General features: G+C 37.9%; 2 protein-coding genes across 5 annotated transcripts in view; one reads left to right on the top strand and one right to left on the bottom strand.

Moving 5' to 3' along the window:
* Nucleotides 1-415: 415 nt before the first annotated feature.
* CTSO (cathepsin O) lies at nucleotides 416-9,531 on the top strand. Of its 2 annotated transcripts, none has more exons than XM_062607682.1 (8): nucleotides 416-765; nucleotides 1,545-1,650; nucleotides 2,644-2,777; nucleotides 3,619-3,711; nucleotides 4,063-4,184; nucleotides 5,384-5,547; nucleotides 6,005-6,097; nucleotides 7,811-9,531. In XM_062607682.1, the coding sequence occupies exons 1-8, from the start codon at nucleotides 565-567 to the stop codon at nucleotides 7,843-7,845; spliced, it is 948 nt and encodes a 315-aa protein (XP_062463666.1). In that variant the 5' UTR covers nucleotides 416-564; the 3' UTR covers nucleotides 7,846-9,531. The 2 variants fall into 2 exon arrangements, with proteins under 2 accessions (XP_062463666.1, XP_062463578.1); XM_062607594.1 differs by having other exon boundaries at nucleotides 419-765; nucleotides 3,619-3,786.
* A 55-nt stretch (nucleotides 9,532-9,586) lies between these two features.
* Nucleotides 9,587-21,416, bottom strand: part of TDO2 (tryptophan 2,3-dioxygenase) — a 68,245-nt gene continuing 56,415 nt past the window's right edge. The window contains exons 2-13 of one of the 3 annotated variants that reach the window (XM_062607277.1): nucleotides 21,260-21,305; nucleotides 20,802-20,907; nucleotides 19,227-19,317; nucleotides 18,386-18,456; nucleotides 16,513-16,640; nucleotides 15,445-15,631; nucleotides 14,114-14,221; nucleotides 13,099-13,210; nucleotides 12,926-12,983; nucleotides 12,343-12,422; nucleotides 11,524-11,614; nucleotides 9,587-10,376 (exon numbers count right to left, since the gene is read on the bottom strand). In XM_062607277.1, coding sequence (XP_062463261.1) covers nucleotides 10,223-10,376; nucleotides 11,524-11,614; nucleotides 12,343-12,422; nucleotides 12,926-12,983; nucleotides 13,099-13,210; nucleotides 14,114-14,221; nucleotides 15,445-15,631; nucleotides 16,513-16,640; nucleotides 18,386-18,456; nucleotides 19,227-19,317; nucleotides 20,802-20,907; nucleotides 21,260-21,294 — 1,221 coding nt within the window. In that variant the 5' untranslated portion in view covers nucleotides 21,295-21,305 and the 3' untranslated portion in view covers nucleotides 9,587-10,222. Of the gene's footprint in view, nucleotides 10,377-10,435; nucleotides 10,683-11,523; nucleotides 11,615-12,342; nucleotides 12,423-12,925; nucleotides 12,984-13,098; nucleotides 13,211-14,113; nucleotides 14,222-15,444; nucleotides 15,632-16,512; nucleotides 16,641-18,385; nucleotides 18,457-19,226; nucleotides 19,318-20,801; nucleotides 20,908-21,259; nucleotides 21,374-21,416 lie in introns of those variants that run through there. The other 2 variants (XM_062607192.1, XM_062607348.1) reach the window with 2 other exon arrangements.

Here is a 21,416-nt window from a genome sequence, read left to right as displayed (position 1 = left end):
CAAAGGAGCAACTACAACTTCGCCTTCCTACTGGCAGCCAATTTTGCAGGTACCACCCACCCTCCCTTTCAGCAAAGGTCTAGCATTAAGTTTTCCCTTAGCTAACTGAACGGTCAGCACCTCTTCTCCCCTCCTTTGCAGCCCTGTGAGACTCGCGTCTCTCACATGTAAAGCACTGCCTGAAACTCAGGCTTTTTCCAGATGTTGCCCAATACCCCAAAACACAGCAAAACCGCCGACAGAAGCAGGATACCCGGGTACGGCAAGAGCCGTGCACCCCGCGCCTGAGGGTGGCGATTATTGACGGGGCTTGAGGGCCCCGCACCGGTCCGCCCCGCTGGCTGCTTGTGCCCAGGCCCGCTGTAGGAAAAAGTGGGGGCTCCCTCCGCGTCCTGAAAGAAAGGTTTCAGCTCATTTCCCCCCCCCCCCCCCCAACAGCCCAGCCCACAAGCTCTGTGGGGTGGAGGTGGGACCCCCAAGCCCCACCCCGTCATGACATGGCGACCGGGGGAGGGCCCGCAGACCGGGACGCGGTAGGGAGCTGGTCCCGCTGGCCGGCGCAGCATGGCGCGACCTGTCGCTCCGCCCGGCCGGTCAGTGAGGGTGCGAGAGTTGGCGATTCTCTGCTGCTTGCTGCGGGTGGGCAGCGCCGCTCTCCTGGCGCCTGCGGGCACCTGGCTGGGGGAACAGGGCGGCGGTGCTCAGGGCCGCCCGCCCTGGGATGGAGACGGCCGGGACGAAGAAGTGGCGGCGGCGGCCCTGCGGGTAGGTGTCCGTGTCCGCACTTACACCGGCGATCGGCGCCGCGCGGCGGGCCCGCTGGCTGCGGGCTCCGCCGGAGAGGGAGCGGAGCCGAGCTGCCGCTTTAACCAGAGAGTGGGACGTGGAGGAGGGTGGCACGGCTGGAGCGCTCAGCCCGGGGTACCGACACCCGCTCCGATTCGTTTGCTGTTTCGTTTCTCTCGGCTTCCCCCCAAACTGCAGGCGCTGGGATTCCGCCGCTTTTCTCCCCTTCCCCGGTTCTGGCGCCAGGTGTCACCCTCGCACCGAGGAGGTGGCTGTCCGATTGTCTTTCGTGCATCAAAACCGTGTTTTTCGCAGATGTAGGATTCCTGGTAATTTAAAGCCTAGGGTTTTAGGCCATTATACTGTTCCTTTCTTTCATAAGGACATAAAACAGGGTTAACTCTTACCATTTTTACGCATCTCTGAACCACAACATTTGTTTTTCTGTCAAAGGGCATCAGATGGCTTTGACAAAATTTGTACTCGTCTGTTTTGTCTGTCTTGTATCAATTTTTTACCCTCTGTGCATTTAAAAAGGCTTTTCTGCTATCTCTCTTGGAGTTCAAATTAGTCTAATGGCTTTCATGTCGGTTTGCTGGGAATCCACAATGAATCTGAGGTGAACCTGAGGCGAAGATCTGCCTTCCTATCTGAGTTCATGTTTACTGTTGCTAACCTGTTTTTTTCCTGCTCTTATGGTTCTATCACTATTGCTATCTTAATAATGCCCACAAGACATTTATTTTTTTTTCCTTCAGGAAAGCACTAAAAGAATTAGCTTACTGAACTCGTCATCAAAAGATAATATGACCGCTTTCTATGGAATAAACCAGTTTTCTCACCTGTTTCCTGAAGAGTTCAAAGGTACGTTTCCCGATTGCTGCTAATGCCTTTTCTGTTATTTTTCTTATTCTTTCCCAGAACCTTGTGTCTTTCATATTTACAGATTCTTCCAGTGCTGGTAGTCAGCTAGTTTACAATGTCTGATACCAAACTGTAAGTACTTCTGAAGGATACAGTGATCCTCTTCATGTTTCACTAGTTTTGCAAGGTTGAATTGCCCAGAGCCTGAATATGATATAGTCTATAGACTGTCCTTTCTTCCCACTAGGCCTTAAAGCCTTCTTTGACTGCAGCAGTTTTAAAATTGAAGCATACACAAGGTTCTTAAGTTCCTGTTTCCTACCCTGAAATGACATTGACTATAATCCAGACAATGCTTGGAAGTCCACAGCTGTACAATGTTATCTGTGACTTTCAGGAGCAATGACACATTTGATTATTGATTATTTTTAAGGGGTTTTTTTACTAAGAAAAATTGTTTGATACATAACCTAATCTTCCTTCTTGCTGTTCATGTGAGCCGCTATATGTTCTATTCATTAGGGGATTTCACACCTTTTTTTAATCTTTCATAATTAAGGATTTTATTTTTTTTAAGTTAAAAGCCAGCAATCTACATGTGTTTCAGAATCTTTACATTATTTTCCTCTTATTTTTCCCCTTCTACCTGGCTAAAATAAAGTAATATGTTCCCAGTAAGTGTTGTGAAAATTTTCAAACAAAACTTGGTTTATGGAATGATTATTGATCAGCTTCAGTAAATCTTCACGTATTCTACCCGCATTACCTACATGGAATATTTCTGTCCTTTCCAGAACTAAAGGATTATTCACATTCATTCTGCAATTAAATGAGTATTTTAAAATCCATGAATTTTCTATGGATTTGAAATGAGTTGTAGTCTCGCAATTGTAGCTACGGATCAAAAGTTACTTCTATGCTTGTAGCAAAACATTGTTTGTGGTTATTTTTTTTTAGTTAGTAAATTTATAGATGTTTGTATTCTGTGTTTAGCTCTTTACTTAAGAAGCATACCTCACAAACTTCCCAGATACATAAAAGTGCCAAAGGGAAAGGAAAAGCCTTTGCCAAAGAAGTTTGACTGGAGGGACAAGAAAGTCATTGCAGAAGTGAGAAATCAGCAAACAGTAAGTCCTGGTGTTTTCTTTTCCTGGTTCTGAAGCACTGCTCAGAGACAGCTCCAGCAGGTATGTGACAGAGCACAGTGAAGGCTTTGGAAGGGACCAGCACTGTCTCAAGACTCCCTGGAGTGCTGGCGCAAGTATGGCTGGTTGAACAAAGTCATGTAGCATTTTATGCAAAGTGGGATTAGATTTAAAAGAGGTGTAAATTTGTGCATTTTTTAAATTGTGCAATTACAAACTGTAAAACATTTTTTAAATCTGTTTGATTAAATCTGCAAGTCTTTTGCAACATGTTTTTTGTATTTTTCTGAAGAGAGGAGGTAAGTTCAGCACCTGACCTCATTCCTCCATTTCACCTGGATATGGGGATAGATCCTCTGCTGTTTTTTTCTCTCATGAATGAATGCCATCAACTAGTTGATACCCATATCCTTATCATTTAACACCTCAGGGGATGATAGGAAAATAACCATATCCTACATGATTACAGTTTATCCCAGTGTGGTTATGGTCGCTGGTAAGAAACAAACAAGCTGTTACAACCCCAGTGTCTTTTCTTTCTGTGCTTTGCACGGTATAACCTGACCTTGACTAAGAATAAATTCTGCTTTCTGTTTTTAATGCCACAGTTTAAAGAGCCTACAACTGTAGTTTAGTTTCTGTTACTGTCTAAGGAATTTTTCTGTTCTGTTTAATTTCAGTTTATTGTTTCTTAAACTATTATCTAATATATTTCTATAACATTCTTCAGACTGCAGAAAGTTGTAGACTGTCTCCTTGAATGCATTCTTTTAAAAACCACTAACCTTTTCTTTCTCTCCTGTTTCACTTCTATTTGTACCAGTGTGGAGGCTGCTGGGCTTTCAGCGTGGTGGGTGGTATAGAGTCTGCCTACGCAATTAAAGGAAATAACCTGGAAGAACTCAGCGTACAGCAGGTTATTGACTGTTCATACAATAATTATGGCTGCAGCGGGGGATCCACTGTTAGTGCTTTGAACTGGCTGAACCAGGTTTGAAACTCCTTATAAATCTCAAACCTTTCCTTAGCTTCCATATTAACATTCTTTTTAGTGGAAAAAAGTGATGGGGAAGGTGGAGCATACAACTCAACTGATTTTTTTTAATGTGTGTGTGTATATATTCTTGCGTATATATATAAAAATATATACATGTGTGTATATATTCTTGCATATTTCTTTAATCTGGAACCAAAAGAGACTTTGTTCAAGCAGAATGGAAACTAGATTGGAATTTTATGGTCTATATATTCATTTTTCTTATTGCAGACAAAAGTAAAACTCGTGAGAGATTCAGAATACACTTTTAAAGCTCAGACAGGATTGTGCCATTATTTTGGTCACTCAGATTTTGGAGTTTCAATAGCAGGATTTGCTGCATATGACTTCAGGTAGCTACTATTGATTCTTCTTATTTGCTGTACTTTCCCTTCTGCGTTCAGTAACTGTGGAGTAAGCGAGAGGCAATAGTGCATTGACCAGCCAAAGGTTATGAGGTTGATTGCATCAGTTCTGTACCTGTGTAGTGGATAAGAATTAATACATAACGTTTTTGAGAGTTAAGGCTTGTGCGATGAACCTACTCAACCTTGCCATCACTAGTCCTGCTCAAATTATAAAGATATGTCTGTGTCTTGAAATTAGGTCTTCTAAATTGGCTGTGTTTAAACTGGAACATTGAGTTAGTTTCAATTTTTAATATATGGTAAGTGAATGTTACACTGCTTAAGTATCAGCAACAGTAAATCCTACCAATAGTAGTTGGAATTTGTTGAAAAAAAAAAATTAGGAAATACAAAATACTCAGTTACTTCAGTATTCATCCATTTGCACAGCCACCCTCATCCTTCTCCAGTCCATGACTTTACAAACTGTGTTGTCAGCTGAATTTTGTAAAGACAACTGGTAGCTTTTTAGGTTTCTATATTAAGAAAGTTTGTTTCTAATCTTTATCAGTACAATACAGCCGCATATTGAATTTAAAGACAAGAAATTCAGTTTTGACTAGGAATTGAGTTGCTGTCACATATGAGTAAGTAAAATTTATTATAGCTTTGCCAGTCTGTATTTGCCAAATTTAGTTATTGCACGTATCACCCAGTGATAAAGATTTCTTGTTCCAGTACATTACATAAGTAAAGCTGTATGAGAATAATAGTCCTGTGTTTTGATGTGTTTGAGATACATGTTTGAGTCTATTATTATGTATGATAGAAGAGGTGCTTCTGTATGTTTGAAAAACTAATGGAAAATAATAATATAGATGAATGTTTTGTGCAGAGCTGGGTTTAATTGAGAAGAGTGGTAGCTGAAAGTTACATAGTGCCCACCGACTTGACCCAGGAACCTGCTGCTATTTAATAGCATTATGTCCTTGGATCTGCACCTTTCCCATAGTCAGTGTGCCCTATATTCGTATTATTGTATTCTATGAAATACATAATTACTGATTTGTTATGCAGTGTGTAGAACTCACAGGAAACAGTTTAATTTTTTGACTTTTAAATCATACTTAACAAGTAGATTACCACCTCTCAGATTGCTTTAGTGTGCTAACGTCAGTAACTTGGCATTATCGCTTCTTTCACAGCGATCAAGAAGAAGAAATGATGAGGATGCTTGTGAACTGGGGCCCTTTGGCAGTAACAGTAGATGCGGTTAGCTGGCAGGATTATCTTGGTGGGATCATACAATATCACTGCTCCAGTGGAAGAGCAAATCATGCTGTTCTTATCACTGGTTTTGACAGAACAGGTGCGTTGCCATCAACTGAACTTCAGCTAAGTAGATTTTGTGTTTTTTCTCTTATTTGCAACTTGTCTCCTACAGTGTATGTGATTAAAATCCAGAACTGGGTGTTCTGCTGGGAGCTGTTGGCTTGGTGTCACACCAGTTATGGAAATGCAGCCTGATACCAGGAGAAAAACTTCCTGTCTGTGCTTCATTAGTTCTGTGGGATTTCATGTCCTTGTAAAGTCAATAAAACAGTTGTATGCGTCTTTACGCCAGCAGAGGATATAACCAGTCTGTTCAACACTGGCATATTAGCTCTGTCCTCCATGTGAACTACATTAGGTTTTACTGTACTGTATCATGAAACCATCAGAAACTATGAGATATTAAAATGGTAATTAACTCTGTAGAATGTTAGAAGTTTTTTATGCTTCCCAAATCTCATGTTATCTCTTGTTTATGAAAATGTCTCTTCCAGGTAGTATCCCTTACTGGATTGTACAGAACTCTTGGGGGCCCACATGGGGAATAGACGGCTATGTTCGTGTTAAGATAGGCAGCAATGTCTGTGGTAAGTCTGACAAAAAATAATTAGTGGTAAAGGCCACCTGCTGGGATACGGTTTTTACCATGTAAGTAAAGCAATATAATGGAGAGCAAATGCAAGTCATTGCTACATTTTGGAAAAGGTTAGATGAATTCAGATGGAAAAATAAATGAAGCAGTTGCTAGTTCAACCAAGCCATCTACCTGAGTGATTGAAAAACACCATGGAAGGGTAATGCTATATAAGGCTTAAAGTTCTACTGTACCTTACCATGTAGAGGTAATGTATACATTACAATGAATACATTACATAATGTATACATTACAAGGCAAAGTATACACTTAAGTGTCATTGTTCTAGGTTAATGCCATCACTACACTCAGTGTAGATAAATTGGCTGCTGCCCTTGTCTGGTGGATGGAATTGTCTCTAGACTCAGTTTAGCAAACAAGTATGGAAAGTGGATCTGCCAGTACCTGGGAGTTGTGTACCCTGCTTGTGGCTTTTCTTGTTAAGATAGAGGTACATGCTCTCAGTGCTACTTCCATCTCCTAGCTCTTACTGTTTGCATGTGGTATTTCCTGGTGCTTTAGAGGGGTTTTATCATGTTAAATATCCAGTTTCTTCTGAATTGCTGAGTAACTGCTGGAGGTAAGGCAGGTGGAGCTCCTGTTTACCAGCAAAGACTACTGAGCCAAATTGCTAGGATTGGACTATTAGTGAGTGTTGTCTATCCATTGATTTTATTTTTTTTTTTCCCTTCTGTTAGATAAATGCTGGAAGTCTTCTGTTGGCTTTCACTTCCATGTATGTTTAACAGTAGCTCTCAGTCATTGTAAAAGGTGTTAAGAGGATGCAAATTATCTGCAAATAAGAACAGATGATCTTCAGTTTGCCTACACCCAGTAAAGATCAGGACAATGTATCCCATCAGAGCTTTTCTATGTTGCTGAAACTTGTGTTCTTGTATAAACAAACTATTTGGAAAGAGAAACTTAGAAGTAGTGGTAAGTAAAGCAAGTGAATTGTAAAGCTGGTCAGGAAGAACAGATGTGTTGTTTTCAAATTCTCTCAAAAAGCAGGATCTTTCATGTTTTCTGTAGTTTCCCACACAAGAACAATCCAGGAAAAGCCAGTAGTTGCTTTCTTCCTCCCACAGACGATGTTTTCTGGTTTAGAGGTGCTCTGACACAGCTTTTGAGGGTGCAAGGCTTTAGCCAGACTTTGCTTTTAGTGCTGGAAGGAGTACAGCAATACGAAAAGAACTGAGCATAAAAAAAAAAGCCTGGTTCTGTGTTTGTATGGGTCTGAGTATTCAAGAGTGTGCCTAGTAATGGAATTTGTGATCTCTATTCTCTTCGTGAGCTTTCAAAGCTGCACAGCTTCATATTGTCTATACATTGCTAATGCATATGATTAAAAGGGAAGAGGATATCAAGGCTTAGGTTGCTTATCAGCACCCAAATTGGACCAATGCTGAATCCTTAGAAAGGATCTAAAGTTTTGACTGGGAAAGCAGAGGAAGGAGGAAAGTAGACCACAGCTATAAACAGTGTCGGGCAAGGAAGAAATAAAAAGGTTGCAGCTGGTTTCCTGCCTTCTCTTGCCCCTCAGCAGTTCACCTGCTGTCCTGGTGCAGAGAGAGGGCATTATATGAATATGAATTCTGGTAACTTCTTTCTGGCAAGTCTCCACTTTCAGTATTTATTTAAAAATAATATTTTGTTTCATTTGTAGGTATAGCAGATACAGTTTCAGCAGTATTTGTTTGACACTTACTGGCCAAAGACCCCAAGTATCATTTGGACACACACTGTACGTGAAGATTTACTTCAAAACAGCACTTTCTAAAATAAGAAATCTCTGTAAGGGCAACTCTTCCTTTTAAGCAATACAGGAATGGGTTGGCTGGAGTTTTTAAAAATGTTTTTATTTGGAATGTGGTGTGTGTCAAATCTCTCATGGAATAAGAAGACTTGGAGTAATCTGCAGAGTATGCAAAAAGAAGTTACAATGATGGACTGAAACTGCGAGTGTGATCTCTATCCAGGTGTTGAATACTACTCCATAAAAAAATCTTACAGGGAAAGAAGTGATGATGAATGATGAGGAATTTGGATCAAATACCTTATGACAAGGTATAATTGAAATGCTTAGAATATAAGAACTACCATGATCAGGTCTGATTTTATTGTGCAGGGAAGAAAGTCAGTCAAGAATATATTCTGTTTGATACTTGGGCACCTCTGACAGACACATATATTTTGTCTTCCTCCTTTTTGTGAAATCTTACTCTTTCTGTGAAGTTGGAAGAATACAGGAGGGTAACAGATACTCAGCCTTGTTGCCTGAATATCCAGTGTCTCTGAAGTTCTGTAGTCCTTCATCATCAGTCTTCAGACCTTTATTGGGTAAATCTTCAATGCTATTCAGAGCAGGGAATACGTTTTGGAAAGTGCCTATAATATCAGTCTTCTGCATTCATTTGTTAGATGGATAGAAAAGTAATAAGTAAGTATATTTAGACAAAGAGAGGCAGTTCTAGTGGTTTAACATCCTATGTCCTGGCAGGTTGTGTGTGTTTGCAAATCAGCCTTTCTGTGCTTCAAGAGCTGTATCAGTTTCATGCCTTTTTTCTTCTCTACATCGTGAGTTACAGTGAAGCCAGCTGCAAAGTACAAATTAAAAAATTTGCTTCTTGTAAAAAAATTTCTGAGGGTGGGGTTTGTTAATACACCTTTCTAAAGTCAGTAATTACAGGATACTCCAAATAGAGTGGGGTTTAGATTTCCCTGCATTAATTAATTGAATTCATAGATGGGAATTGCTGGCAATCAGAAAAGGGATGCCAGCTTTGCTGGTCATAACTAGATTTCACAACCAAACATGTAACTCTAAAATGCTCTGAGACTTTCATCTGGAATCTGTATATTTTATGAAGCACCACTCTGAAAAATGCTGAAGCAATTCTGTAGTTTTTGCATTCAATTACTGTACCATGTTACTAGATCAGTGTATTTATAATCTTATGACAAACACAATGAGCATTCATCATTTTCTATTGTAAGTATTGCCATTTTACTCATCTACTTCTTAAGTGTTAATATTTTAACAGTTTACAAACAACAAATAGTACACTTACTTCCATAACTGGGAAACAGTAGCCAAAGTTCCCAGCTGGCATTGATAAGAGTAATGCTGTTATAGTAGTATCAGACACAGACTATTCCACTAGTGTTTGTGAAGTGTGTAAGTACCTAAGGCACAGAGCAACTCAGCAGAAGTTAGGCTAAAGTGTATGTGTATTTCCAAGGAAAGTGATTAAGAAGAGAAGCCTCCATCCAACATGAAGACTGCACAGCTTTATCAATATTCTGTTGCCAATTTGCCTTGATTTTATTATGTATCACTTTTATCCTTACTTCAGTGATATTTGAATAAAACCCACTTTAAATGGCTATTGTACTGTTTTATGAACTTTACTCTTGCTTTAGAAGAAGCATTAACAGAAGGTGAGCTTTAATACCGCTTTATTTGAAATGCAAAGTAAGTGTATCTGCTACTCTTAACAGTGTTTCTACATTCACTTGTAACAGGTAGGAACATGATGTAAAACTTTAAGACGCTTGGGTTTCTATGGATTTGGGAATTCTTTTCTTAAATCTAGCTTTTGAAACTCTTAGCACAAAATTCCTTTTGAAATTCCACAAGAGCTCAGAAACTAATACTTTTCTGAAGGTGATAAGACTAATCATTAATTTATTAGAAGTAAATTAATAACAGCCATTAGGCAAACAAATACAAAAATATGTACAAATAAGACATGATCATAGTAATTCTGTATAATTTGCTGTAGGTTTTAAAAACATCCAGCTACAGGTTTTAAGAAGCCAATGAAGAAGTAAGTTGGTCGTTGAGTTGAATTGGGGTATTATTTTTGTCTTAATATAGCTTAACTCAATATGGGTTATTTTCTGTACAAAAATTAAGATTCTTCCACAAGCCAATCATACTATTCACATAGCTGTCATACATAAATACATATTTACACTCTCACATTCTAGGAGAGTAGCTGTTACATTTGAGGGACAGCACCACTGGAGGTGAAGGTCCTGTAGTTCTTTACAGCAACCAGTCTGAAGAGGCAGGCTAGTCAGAGTCATCACTGCTAAAATAGGAGCTGTCGCAGTATTCTGCAGTATAAAGGAATTTATGAATGCTTGGGTTCATCTTTGGTATCCAGTGTCTTGGCACTAGAAATGTTGAAAGATTGAATAAATCCACAAACACCTTGTATCTGTCACTGAAAAAGATAATCGGAACAATTAATGCTGTGGTATTGGCCAGGAAGGTCATTAATATCAAAATTGTCAGGAATCATTCCATCTCTATTATTTAATGAGATTTCTGCACTCCTCTTCCTCTTCAGTATTCCAGAGTAGAAATACAATCCTAACTGCTTATAAAGCATATCAGATCAGACTTTAAAAGGAAACATGGTTGCATTAGTCACATTCTTCTCCTAAAAATGCAGTGTGTAGGCTATAATCTCCAGACCTCCACTCTCATAGTAAATACAAAGTAGAATATACCTAGGAAGAAGGTTAACCTGAAAGCAAGTAAGAGTGAGAAAGCTTGCTGAAAAAGACAGCGAACCTATAATCTTCAATGTAACCATCTGATTTCCATTCCACCCTCTGTTACAATGGTTGTGATGGGAACTGTTGCCCACAGACAGACATAGCAGTCACCAGCTACAAACGGTTTCTCTTTGAAATGAAACCTCAAAGAAGGTGCTCTTAGAAGATGTTCTAAAGATGTTTGTGCTTTTTTGACATAATGCTGTTCAGGACTATCAGGACATAGTTGCAGCTAAAAGGACTGAATGGTCTAATTAGCTGAATCCTCTAATTTGTGTAAAAAAAGTCAACCCATTCAGCGAGTTCTGTGCTCAGGCCCCTAACAACCCTTCTAAGTTCCTTTTCTGTTTCAGCAAAAGGAGTCATACTTCTGATTGTTGCCTGCACAGCTTGGGAGTGTTAATTATTATCAGCTTTCAGAATATATTCAATCCTAAATTAAAGTACCTTATGTTGTACAATTAGAGGTCATGCTAAGAAAGGAAGTTATGCATCAATAGTTGCACACAAACTGAAAAATGCAGGGTTAATTATTGCTACTGTTCCAGTAATGCCTAGATCCCTTGACTGAGAATTATACATAGCACTTTGCATGTGCAAAAAAGGAGTACTTTTTGCCCCAAAACTCTTGAAATTTGTATATGTCAACCTGAAAAACAACGTTACAACCACCAGGAGGAAATGCTAGAGTCCCAAACGAAAAACAATAGCTCTCCATCCTCTAGTGAGCTATCTGAAATCTATCTCCTGGCATTAGAGTACGTCCGAACTGCATTTTTGCAGGTGGTGGGGGAATCACGTTATTCTTACCTCACTGTTGAGCGCAAATACTGGTAGCCTGATGAGCCACCGGTGCCAGCCTTGCTGCCAATCATTCTGTGAACCATGCAGACATGGTTATCTAAGTAACATAAAAGAAAATCAGGCTGTATGTTCACTGTTAAGATAAAACAAAGGGTCACCTCAAGGTGCATCACTGAAATAGTAAAGATTCTACAGAGATCTTTACATTGATATAACACTACTAGGTATTCAGCAATGTAGGAGTTAATTCCGCCACTCTTCAGTCAGCTAATATAAAATTATTGTTAATATAGAAAGAATACACTAATTCTTTTACATTATTGTGCTCTGTTAATACAGAATTAATTCATTTCTGGGTGTCTAGATAGAGAAGGAGCAGAAAAAAGGTTTGCATATGAGGTCTTTGTGAGTTTGGATAGGGCTTTGGGCAACCTGGTCTAGTGAAAGGTATCCCCAGTCATGGTAGGGAGATTGGAACTAGATGACCTTTAACATCTCTTCCAACCCAAACCATTCTATGATTCTATTATGAAATGACATGGTCACATTTTGGGAGACATCACAAAACATATACCTGCCATTTAAATAGAATTGTTCACTTATAGCATGTCATAGAAGTGACAGCTGTACCTATGTATCTAATGATCACAGAAGAAGCTGTTCATCTTTCCTCTTGGATGAAGTATAAAAAAACCTAGTCATTCCTAAAGGATGAACTCAGTTCGGTTCTAAAACTCTGGGCATAACCTGTCTAAAAGAGGGTAAAACAGGGCAGTTTACTTTCATCTAAAAGAAGGAGCGTCACAGTCAGACAGTGGAACTTACATCTCCATTTGGTCATGAGCACATCGATATCCATAAGGGAAGTAAGAAGCTGAAAGGGAACTTGAAAACGAGGCTCCTCCCTTGGAAAATGAAAGAGAAGACAGTGGGACCTCTTACGATATGCTGTATTTTTCAAAGTAGCACTTCACCAGTGTACAATAATGACATAACATATATCTTTTTCCGAAATTGGTATGGAAATGTCACTAGATGCTCTAAGAAGGGCTTCTGCCATAGAAGCCTGAATCTGCATTTTCCCCCATACTTGGAAAATAACTCTTCTTAGGACAATTTGTAGAATGGTCTGAACAAGGCATTTGCCTGTTACACTCTGAGGAGCAGCAGCTGGACAGACACGAACCAGATGCCCAAAGAGGCCAATCTACATCCTTGAATAGATACTCAAAACTCAACTGGACTCAGCCCTTAGCAGGCCAACCTGACCTTCAAGCTGGGTTTTGTGGAGGGTTGTATAAGCGTACTTTCCAAGGCCTTTTGCAACCTAAATAAATCTGTGCTGCTCTCCTTAACCTTCACTTTCCCTCCTGCCAGTAAGTATTAACGATACACCTTCTACCTTTACCTGTAGAAGTAGATCATTAGGGCACCCTTCAGTGCTTTATAAGACAGTCGTCTTTCTCCTGCAAAATACGAGCATCCTTAGTATGTTACTGATTCTCCTGCAAATTTAATGCTGTTACGTGTTTATATAGATCATGTATAAAAAACCTGAAAGTGCACATTAATGAAATCTACCTTTACTAAGCAGGTGTTCGTGGCGTTTTTCATCAAATAATGAAAGTAATACATCTTTCTGTTTTTGGAATTCAGATAATTCATCATCTTTTTCTTCTGATTCTGGTTTGGCCTTTGATATTTAAAACAAAAACTGATTTTAGAATTCAATAGGGAAAATTAAGCACTTGAATAACCCATAATGTAACCGCTATTTTCATCATAAATACCCTAAGTTCATATAAAAAAAGTAAGAGCTGTATTTTCAAACAAGATAGATGAATTGCTGAGTCACTGTCCTTTAAGATACACAATTACGACAAAAGTACTATTAAATATCCATCAGCACAATTCACATTAATGAATGTTCAAACAAACTGGCAGCTTATCACTTTTATTTGGGTCTAGAGGCCTTAAAAACACTTAATCTTCAAGGCAAAAAGAAGACAACCTTGAACAGCTATGAGTAAGAAAATTGTAAATAAAAAGGTTTAGATAACAGAAATTCATAGAAAATTGACTAATTCTTATGTTATGCCTTTTTTTTTTACCATTAAAAATCTACTTAAAACTACAGGTCTTACAGTATTTTGGGGATTTTCTTTTGCTAATTTGCTAGTGTAATTCGAACAATCACATAGCAACAAATTGCCACATACTGTTAAACAGAAATGGGGTGTTTATAGTGACACTCCATACTCACAATTCAGGGCCTCAAACTTCATGTTTACCCTCAACTGTAGATGCAAGTGCTAACTAAAGGCGAAGTTGTAGTTTCAGTAAAATCAATTTCAGTCCTTCTGTTGATACTATCCTTTTCCTTTTGCAATCAAAATCATACATGTATCACATACTTTAAACTGTCTTAGATGTCAAATTACAAACTTATTCAGATTTCCTGGGGAAAAAAAAAAAATGCGCTTTTTTCACTTCTTGCTGATTAAGTGAAGCAAATGAGCATAAAGTCAAAATTATGTCAGGATGTCAATTTGCCCGCTGCCTTTGCTTACAGCTAGATCAAGAGTATACTCCATACCTGCAACAAGGTAAATTCCTCTTCTAGACCTTTTAAAACATTCACTTCAAATTGTCCCCAGAAATCAAATCCTTCAGCATCAAGTCCTGGAGTTCTTTCCAGCCACGCCTTTAGTAATAACAACAATAACGATAATAACATGCTCAAACATTAATAATGTAAGTACATTACCTTACAATCGCAAGTTGCAGCAGCATAAATCATGCTGCTGCAGTTGTTCAGGTTTAATATCCCATTGAGGTGCTTATTGCTTCAGTTAGCATATCCACGTAGATGATTTATACCTACATAATAGTGCCGTGCAAACACACTGATGGGTTCCAGGTGAAGTGACTAGTATTGGAAGACAAAAGCTGTCTCACTATCTTTAAAACCAGCTTCCGTGTAGATACAAGATAACAACCTTATTCTCCATATATAGGATAATTGTAAAAATAAATCTCAGAAGGAAGGTGACAACAACCAGTTTCTATCATGTCAGACAACCTGAATATTGATTAAGCAGTCTTGTCATTAACTTCCACCATAATATGTGATGATGCAAGACAGAAATTTACTTGGCAGTTAACAAAGCTTTTTCTTTGATTTTCTTTTAATAATGGGAATGAAATTTGGAGGGGAAAAATTAGGAACCTTTAAGGTCAAACTCTCTTTAGAGATCACTCTTCATCTCAAAGATACAAGAACATGAAGTCTTGACAAATGAAAAGAAAGCTAGAGAAATTTCTTATATATTCTGCATTAGGTGCCATTAGTCAAATGGCTAGGGCTAATAAGATTGGATTCTTTTATTGAGGTTTATATTGCATTATTCTTTATAAAGTTATGTAAGTTTGTGTGTGAAAATGAGGAGAGAAATTACTGAGTCATTGATAGCTCTGAGACAAAGTGATTAAAACAAGGCAAGTGATAATGAACCATTTGTTAAATGTCTTTTCTCATTTCCATTCTGAGTTTTTATTTTTCCTTTTCTTGTTTTAACCTCTCAGCCATTCCTAATAATGGAGATACTTTTAAAGTTTTTTTCTAAAAAAGGTTTATGGTGTGAATGAAACAGTACATTTATATTCTTAGCTCATACTTCCACAATGCAATTTACAAGTTTAAGAATCAGACTTTGCAGACAAGAGGAAATGCTGTGAAAAATCAGTTGGTTTACTAACGACTAACTCTCTTTCATATAAAATTTGGTAAGAATCCAAGAAACTGACTGGGAAATTGCCAGCATGCTTGCTTCTCTCAAGAAAGAAGAATTTGTCACTGGCACCAATGAAGGACATTCTTGGGAGGTGGGGGTAAAAAAAAGGAAGGTCTAAACCAGACATTGCTACCTCCACAAGTTGCAGCAGTGTTGGTTCTTGCTCTGATTGAAGCAGCAGTTCATAATCCTGTCCCTTGAAGTTATCACGATAATGCCTTCTGTTATAGGGGACTCTCAGACTTTGGGGAACACCAATTTTGTTCTCTAGCAAGCGGAACTGCAGGCTCTGAAAACCTGAGGCTGGGCTTAGGTAGTATCTTGGGGAACAGAAGAAAAAAAAGATACAAAAAGAGAGGATATTATTTAAAAATGATGGAGTTCTCTGTTTCTCAACAAAACAAGAAAACATACTTCAGATTTGAAGAATATTGAATAGATATAGGATAGTTAGGGTAAATCTGAGCATTTTTATATGATTTCAATTAGGAGAAAACCTATTTTATAATGCAACTACAATGCATGTATAACATATTCTAGTTTTATATATATATATAGTTTATGCATACACAGATATATGGACACACTTATGTTTGTACTGTGTTTTAAATTGGCAGCTTTGTGTGATGCACAGGAGAAAACATTAGTGAACATATTTTCCTTTCCAGACAGAATAAGTAGCTTCACCACAAATGACTACTACAGAAATTTTCACATCATTAAAGTGCCAATGAATGCATTTTAAATAGGCTTGTTATACAGAATAATTGCTATGTACACAACAGACTAATGTTCAGAAGAACATTTACTGCATTTTGTTTCATTAACAGGATTCTTTCAGAGTTAAATTGTGTGACCATGCTGAAATAACAATTAATAAAAGTAATCTGAAATCCCACAGTGCTAGATTGTAACGTACTTTGCATTGCAAGTACAAGATCTGGCAGAAACAGATAATTGATTTGATCTTATGTTTGCTTATCAAATGACAGTATGTGGTTGAAAAGCAGAAACAAGAATGCATCAAAACAGACAATTAGCCCATGGATTGCCCCTGCTGTAGTGTGCTGGGTGATACAGCCGGTTTACATTTCCAAGAAAAGCAAAATTTTTAGCTAAGGACCATTAAAAATTTACCATGAGCTCCAAGGATGGGAATTATCGGTTCATGGATTACTATGGAGGAATACCAAGTATTTACCTGAAATCGAAGAAGTCCAATGCAGTCATAGTTTCCAAAACTGAGAACTGTTCCACAAGTAATTTCAGAATCATTGAAATTCTATTTATTCTAGTAATAACCTTCAGCATGTTCCTCTCATCTCTTACCTGTAGAAAACATAAATATCATAATCAGACAGAGTGGTATTTTCTTCATATCCTACCTATTTATTTCAGGTCTTTTCACTGTTGTACAGCACTATAGTTCCTAAGTCTTTTCTATGTGAAATCCATAGCAGCAGGTTCTCATCTTGAATAGAGAGCTCTGGTTTTAACTGAAACCCGAAACTATAATTTTCAAAGATTGAAGTGTTTTTCTCAGATTGATGTTACAACTATGCCAAACATATAGTTTGGGTTTTTTTCTTTTCTACCCTTTTTGACTCAGATAGAAGTCACCACAAGAAATTAAACTGCAGACTGAAATAATTTATATCATGATCATTTCCAATTACTAGAATTCAGTTTTAATGGTACATGATAAAATATAATCATGCTTTCTATTATAATTACTTCTACAATCATTTCTATTATTGTGAAGGAACAAATCATAAGGCAGATGTGGAAAGTATTTAACAGTTGAGAATCAGAATAATTTGAGAGGTACATCGGGAGAGCACATCTAAAAAGATATTCATTAGAGACATGCATTAGCAAGCAGAGGAAAACAGAGATGACTGCATCTGGTGAGAAATATAAAATATTAAATGGAAAACAGAGAAGCTCTCTTCTGGCTAGGTTGAACACTTTGCCTGAAGGGGAGTCTGCTAAAATTCCTATTAGTTTCAATGGGATTAAACTTCTCTCTATGCCCTGGGCATGAAACCATTAAATATCAAGCTACAAAAATGAAAGATGATAAGCATTTCCTTAATCGCCTGGCTGCATACTTAACCTTAGCATTGACATTTCAAATTCTGATTGTAAACAAAGTTTTGTTTTTAAAACAAATAAATAATGAAAAATTATTCTGCTTAAGAACTGGGTTTTGTCAGCTAGAATTTGATACAACATTCAACTAAAAAGCCAACAAAATTATGAACGTGGAGGACAACAGAGAACACTTTCATTGGACATTATGATAAAAGTGTTCCTTCTTTCAGTCATGTCTAGTTTCAAATTTTCTTCGTATACACATGCTTTTGATGTTATTTAACGTATTTCTCAAATTACATGCAGTCAGCTTTTTTATGTGGATGCAGTGTCAGGCAGAACTTTTCCTTTGTTATCCATTATTATGTCGTGTGTGTAGCTTTGGAAATATTTTTAGAAATGTTCAAAATATTCCTGTTATACTTGTAATTTTCAGAAATTCTCATAAAATTGTATGCTGTAATTTTTAGTATTGCTTTTCTGATAGAATTAAAATATACAACTACCGAAAACAGTTTCCCTTTTGTATAGCAGATATTGTATGGAAGGATATAGTGTGTAGACATCAAAAAACTGAACAAAGACAGAAATGACTTTTCAGCATAAAGATACCTGGGAGCCCTCTGGTTTTCAGTTTTGCCTCTGAGCATGCCTTTTCTTCAGTAGAATATTCTCAAGTTGTTTCTGCTGTTATCCAGTACAAGTAGGAGAGTATAAGAGCCTTCTGGCCAATGAAATTGGTCCTGAAGAGTGATCTGCACAAAAGGCAGACTTCAGGAGGAAATAAGGTTTTGCTGATCAAACACCTGTTCTATCAGGATCTAAGAGCCACTCTGCTAAATTTCATTAGGGTGTTTGTGATGCTGTTTTTAAAAAGAGCACGTTGCTTTAGTAAACCCAAATCTATCAGTCTGAAAGGCAGGAGGCAAGAGAAAGAGAGGGCTGCATTTTGCCAAAATTAATATTTGCCTTTAACTTACCTGGCCATTTTGAAAGATAACCCTCACGGAGTCCATTTCCCATAGAATCTGCTTAAACCAAAGTTCATAAGCTACAAAGAGAAAGGCATCATTAGCATTAACTTCAACATTATTTTGCTTTTTTTCTTCATAGCATCTTACATTTTGATTTGAAATGAATAGCCTGCATTTACACTGCTGGTATACAAAAAGATGCTGATACATAAATGCATTACCTGTTACAGGATGCTGTCCTTTACCTAAACTATTACAGGAGACAATCATCTTGAAAATGTTGACAGAATTTCTAAAGTGTCTTTTACACTGTAGATATTTGATGTACAGGATGTTCATTACAAAAGGAAGAAACAGAAAATCTAGATCTGATCCACTAAAAGTTAACTCCAGAGCTGCTTACAATCTTTATGTCATCTACATGTTTTCTGTTAATAACAGGAAAATAGCATTAGGTGAGGGCCTGCAAAATACATGTATTAAGGAGCACCTAACCAGTGTGCTGTCTTCTAAACAGACTCCAGATGGTTAGAACTGAATTGAAGTTTCAGAGCCAATGCACAAATTTGACTACAATAAACTCCATAGAAGTCTATTACTCAGATGGTGAATGAATTTTGCTACCTTAATTTCTCTAGAAACAGAATCATTCAAATTGTGGTTTACTCAGTCTAAAAATTAGACTTATGGCTTCATAAGCATAGAGTTGATTACAGCCTTACAAATTATACAGGGACATATACAAATACAAATACAGAGCAATTGCGTTGATTGTGTCTCAAATGAAAACAAACTTTGTATTCCATGTTGGTCAACCACCAGCAATGAAATACTTCCAACCACTTACCTTGATGTGTTACAATGAAAAGATGCTCATCATGGATCTGTTTTCCTTTCTTCTCACTCTGAAGTTCTTGAGCATTCAATATTTTGTTCAGCTTAAAAATAAAGAAAGGTAAGACTTTTCTGTAAAGCTCTCAATGCTGCTATTAGCAATGGTAATTCTACTGTGTAGAGCTAATATTTAAGGATATCAAATATGTATCGGACTCATAGAATCATAGAATAGTTAGGGTTGGAAAGGACCTTAAGATCATTTAGTTCCAGTCCCCCTGCCACGGGCAGGGATGCCTCACAATAGAGCATGTCGTCCAAAGGGCTCTGTCCAGCCTGGCCTTGAATGCTGCCAGGGATGGAGCATTCACAACTTCCTTGGGCAACCCATTCCAGTGCCTCACCACCCTCACAGTAAAGAACTTCTTCCTTATATCTAACCTGAACTTCCCCTAAGTTTGGATCCATTAACTCTTGTCCCATCACTACAATCTCTGATGGAGAGTCCCTCTCTAGCATCCTTGTAGGCCCCTTCAGATACTGGAAGACTGCTATGAGGTATGAGAAGTTAGACTAAATGGTCCCAGGTGGCACTTTTACTTTTTAAAAAAATCTTGCCTAAAATGGACCATTCAGGTACATCAAGTAATAAAGTTTGAAAAATCATTTTAATGATATTTTTAATTATGAAAAAAGAGAAAACGAAATATCCAGCTTGTTTTCCAAACCTTACCATCTATGCTGTCATGTTTCATGGCAAGGAGTTCCTATACTATAATTCTGTGTTATCATACAATAATCTGCACAAGAGCTCTGATTTGAGGCTCTACTAGCTGTTAAATTTCTGGCATTACCAATTTTTTTACTGAGTCAAGTTTACAGTCTGATCATAGTTGTTTTAAAAGAAATCTTTGCAAGATTCCATATCATATGTTAACAAATCAATCTTGTGTTCACAAGCACAGAGTAATCCCACTTAGTTCACAATGTCACTAAAAAGTCCCACTCCATATTCTTTTATTACTTACAGCATTTTATTTTCACTTTTTTCTCAATTACTTCTAGCCGTGTCATTTTTTTGTTTGGTTGTTTGGTTGGGTTTTGGGTTTTTTTTGGTTTTGGTTGGTTGGGTTTTTTGCTTGTGTATGTCCCAGTCATCATCCTACCCCCTTGATCTCTGCAATATATTTTTCCAGCCAAATGTTTTAGGCTTTCATGCAATAATTCGGGAAAGTTGCACACAGCCTGCTGACATGGAGAAATTGCCAAGTGGTGGTTGTCAGACCAAAGAAAGACTTCTGTGGTCACCACTTCACAGTTTAGGCTTACCAATGTAAGTAATTCCCTACACCACTCCCTTCACCCCCACAAAAAATATCCAGGTTCCCTGCAGTTTGAGAAGCCAGACGCAGTCCACCAGCCCCATCTCAGCTGAGAAAGGCACCTGTGCCCATGACTGCACATAGAGACAGGCAGATGAAGGGCACTTGTAGACCTGTCATAGTGTCTGACTGGTAGGAGAAGCATCAGTCACACATCCTGGCTCAAGTCTTAAGAGCGACCAGGGCAGTAAACATGAAAAACTTACTTGTAGGTATTCTCCATAGACAAGTCCACCTTTGCTGGCTTTATTTATTCCTTCTTGTGATTTGTCATCTTTTTCATCCTCCAAAGACAGTTTGTTTAAATTAAATCTAAGAAGAAAATTAAGTAAATATGTAAACTATTTAATTAAATAGCTATCAATATACCTGCCTCTTTACTAACAGATGTATCTATAATTCAAATGCTTTGTTTTGAGAAACCAAACCACTAAAGCAGGCAAAAACCAGTACACCTGAAATACCTCTTGTCTCACTAACAGCTGGTAGCATTACATCTACTTCATCAAATAACAAGTGTTCAGACAACCTTTTCCTTTAGCAGTAGCTACAGTTGTCTATTTGTTGACAGTCGTTAATTTCTCTCTGAGTTTTCATATTTTACATCAACATTCTACTGTTTGAACTGATGTTATGAAGCAAAACAGAGGGATGAGGGACTCACAGGTAACTGTTCCCTGCGAAGGGGCACCCGCTCATGATTCCAGGATTGAAACTCGCTGAGCTGCGCACTGGTAAACGTACTCCGTTAGTGTTCCCAACTCACTGCAGCTGCCTTATATGTAACCTTACTTCACTGCCTAAGCCAGCCCCTAAACTCT

Source organism: Pezoporus occidentalis, unplaced genomic scaffold (assembly GCF_034315485.1).
Source record: "Pezoporus occidentalis ecotype Australia unplaced genomic scaffold, CSIRO_AGI_Poc_V1 ctg1, whole genome shotgun sequence".
Classification (NCBI taxonomy): domain Eukaryota; kingdom Metazoa; phylum Chordata; class Aves; order Psittaciformes; family Psittacidae; genus Pezoporus; species Pezoporus occidentalis.
This window is presented reverse-complemented; position numbering and strand designations above follow the sequence as displayed.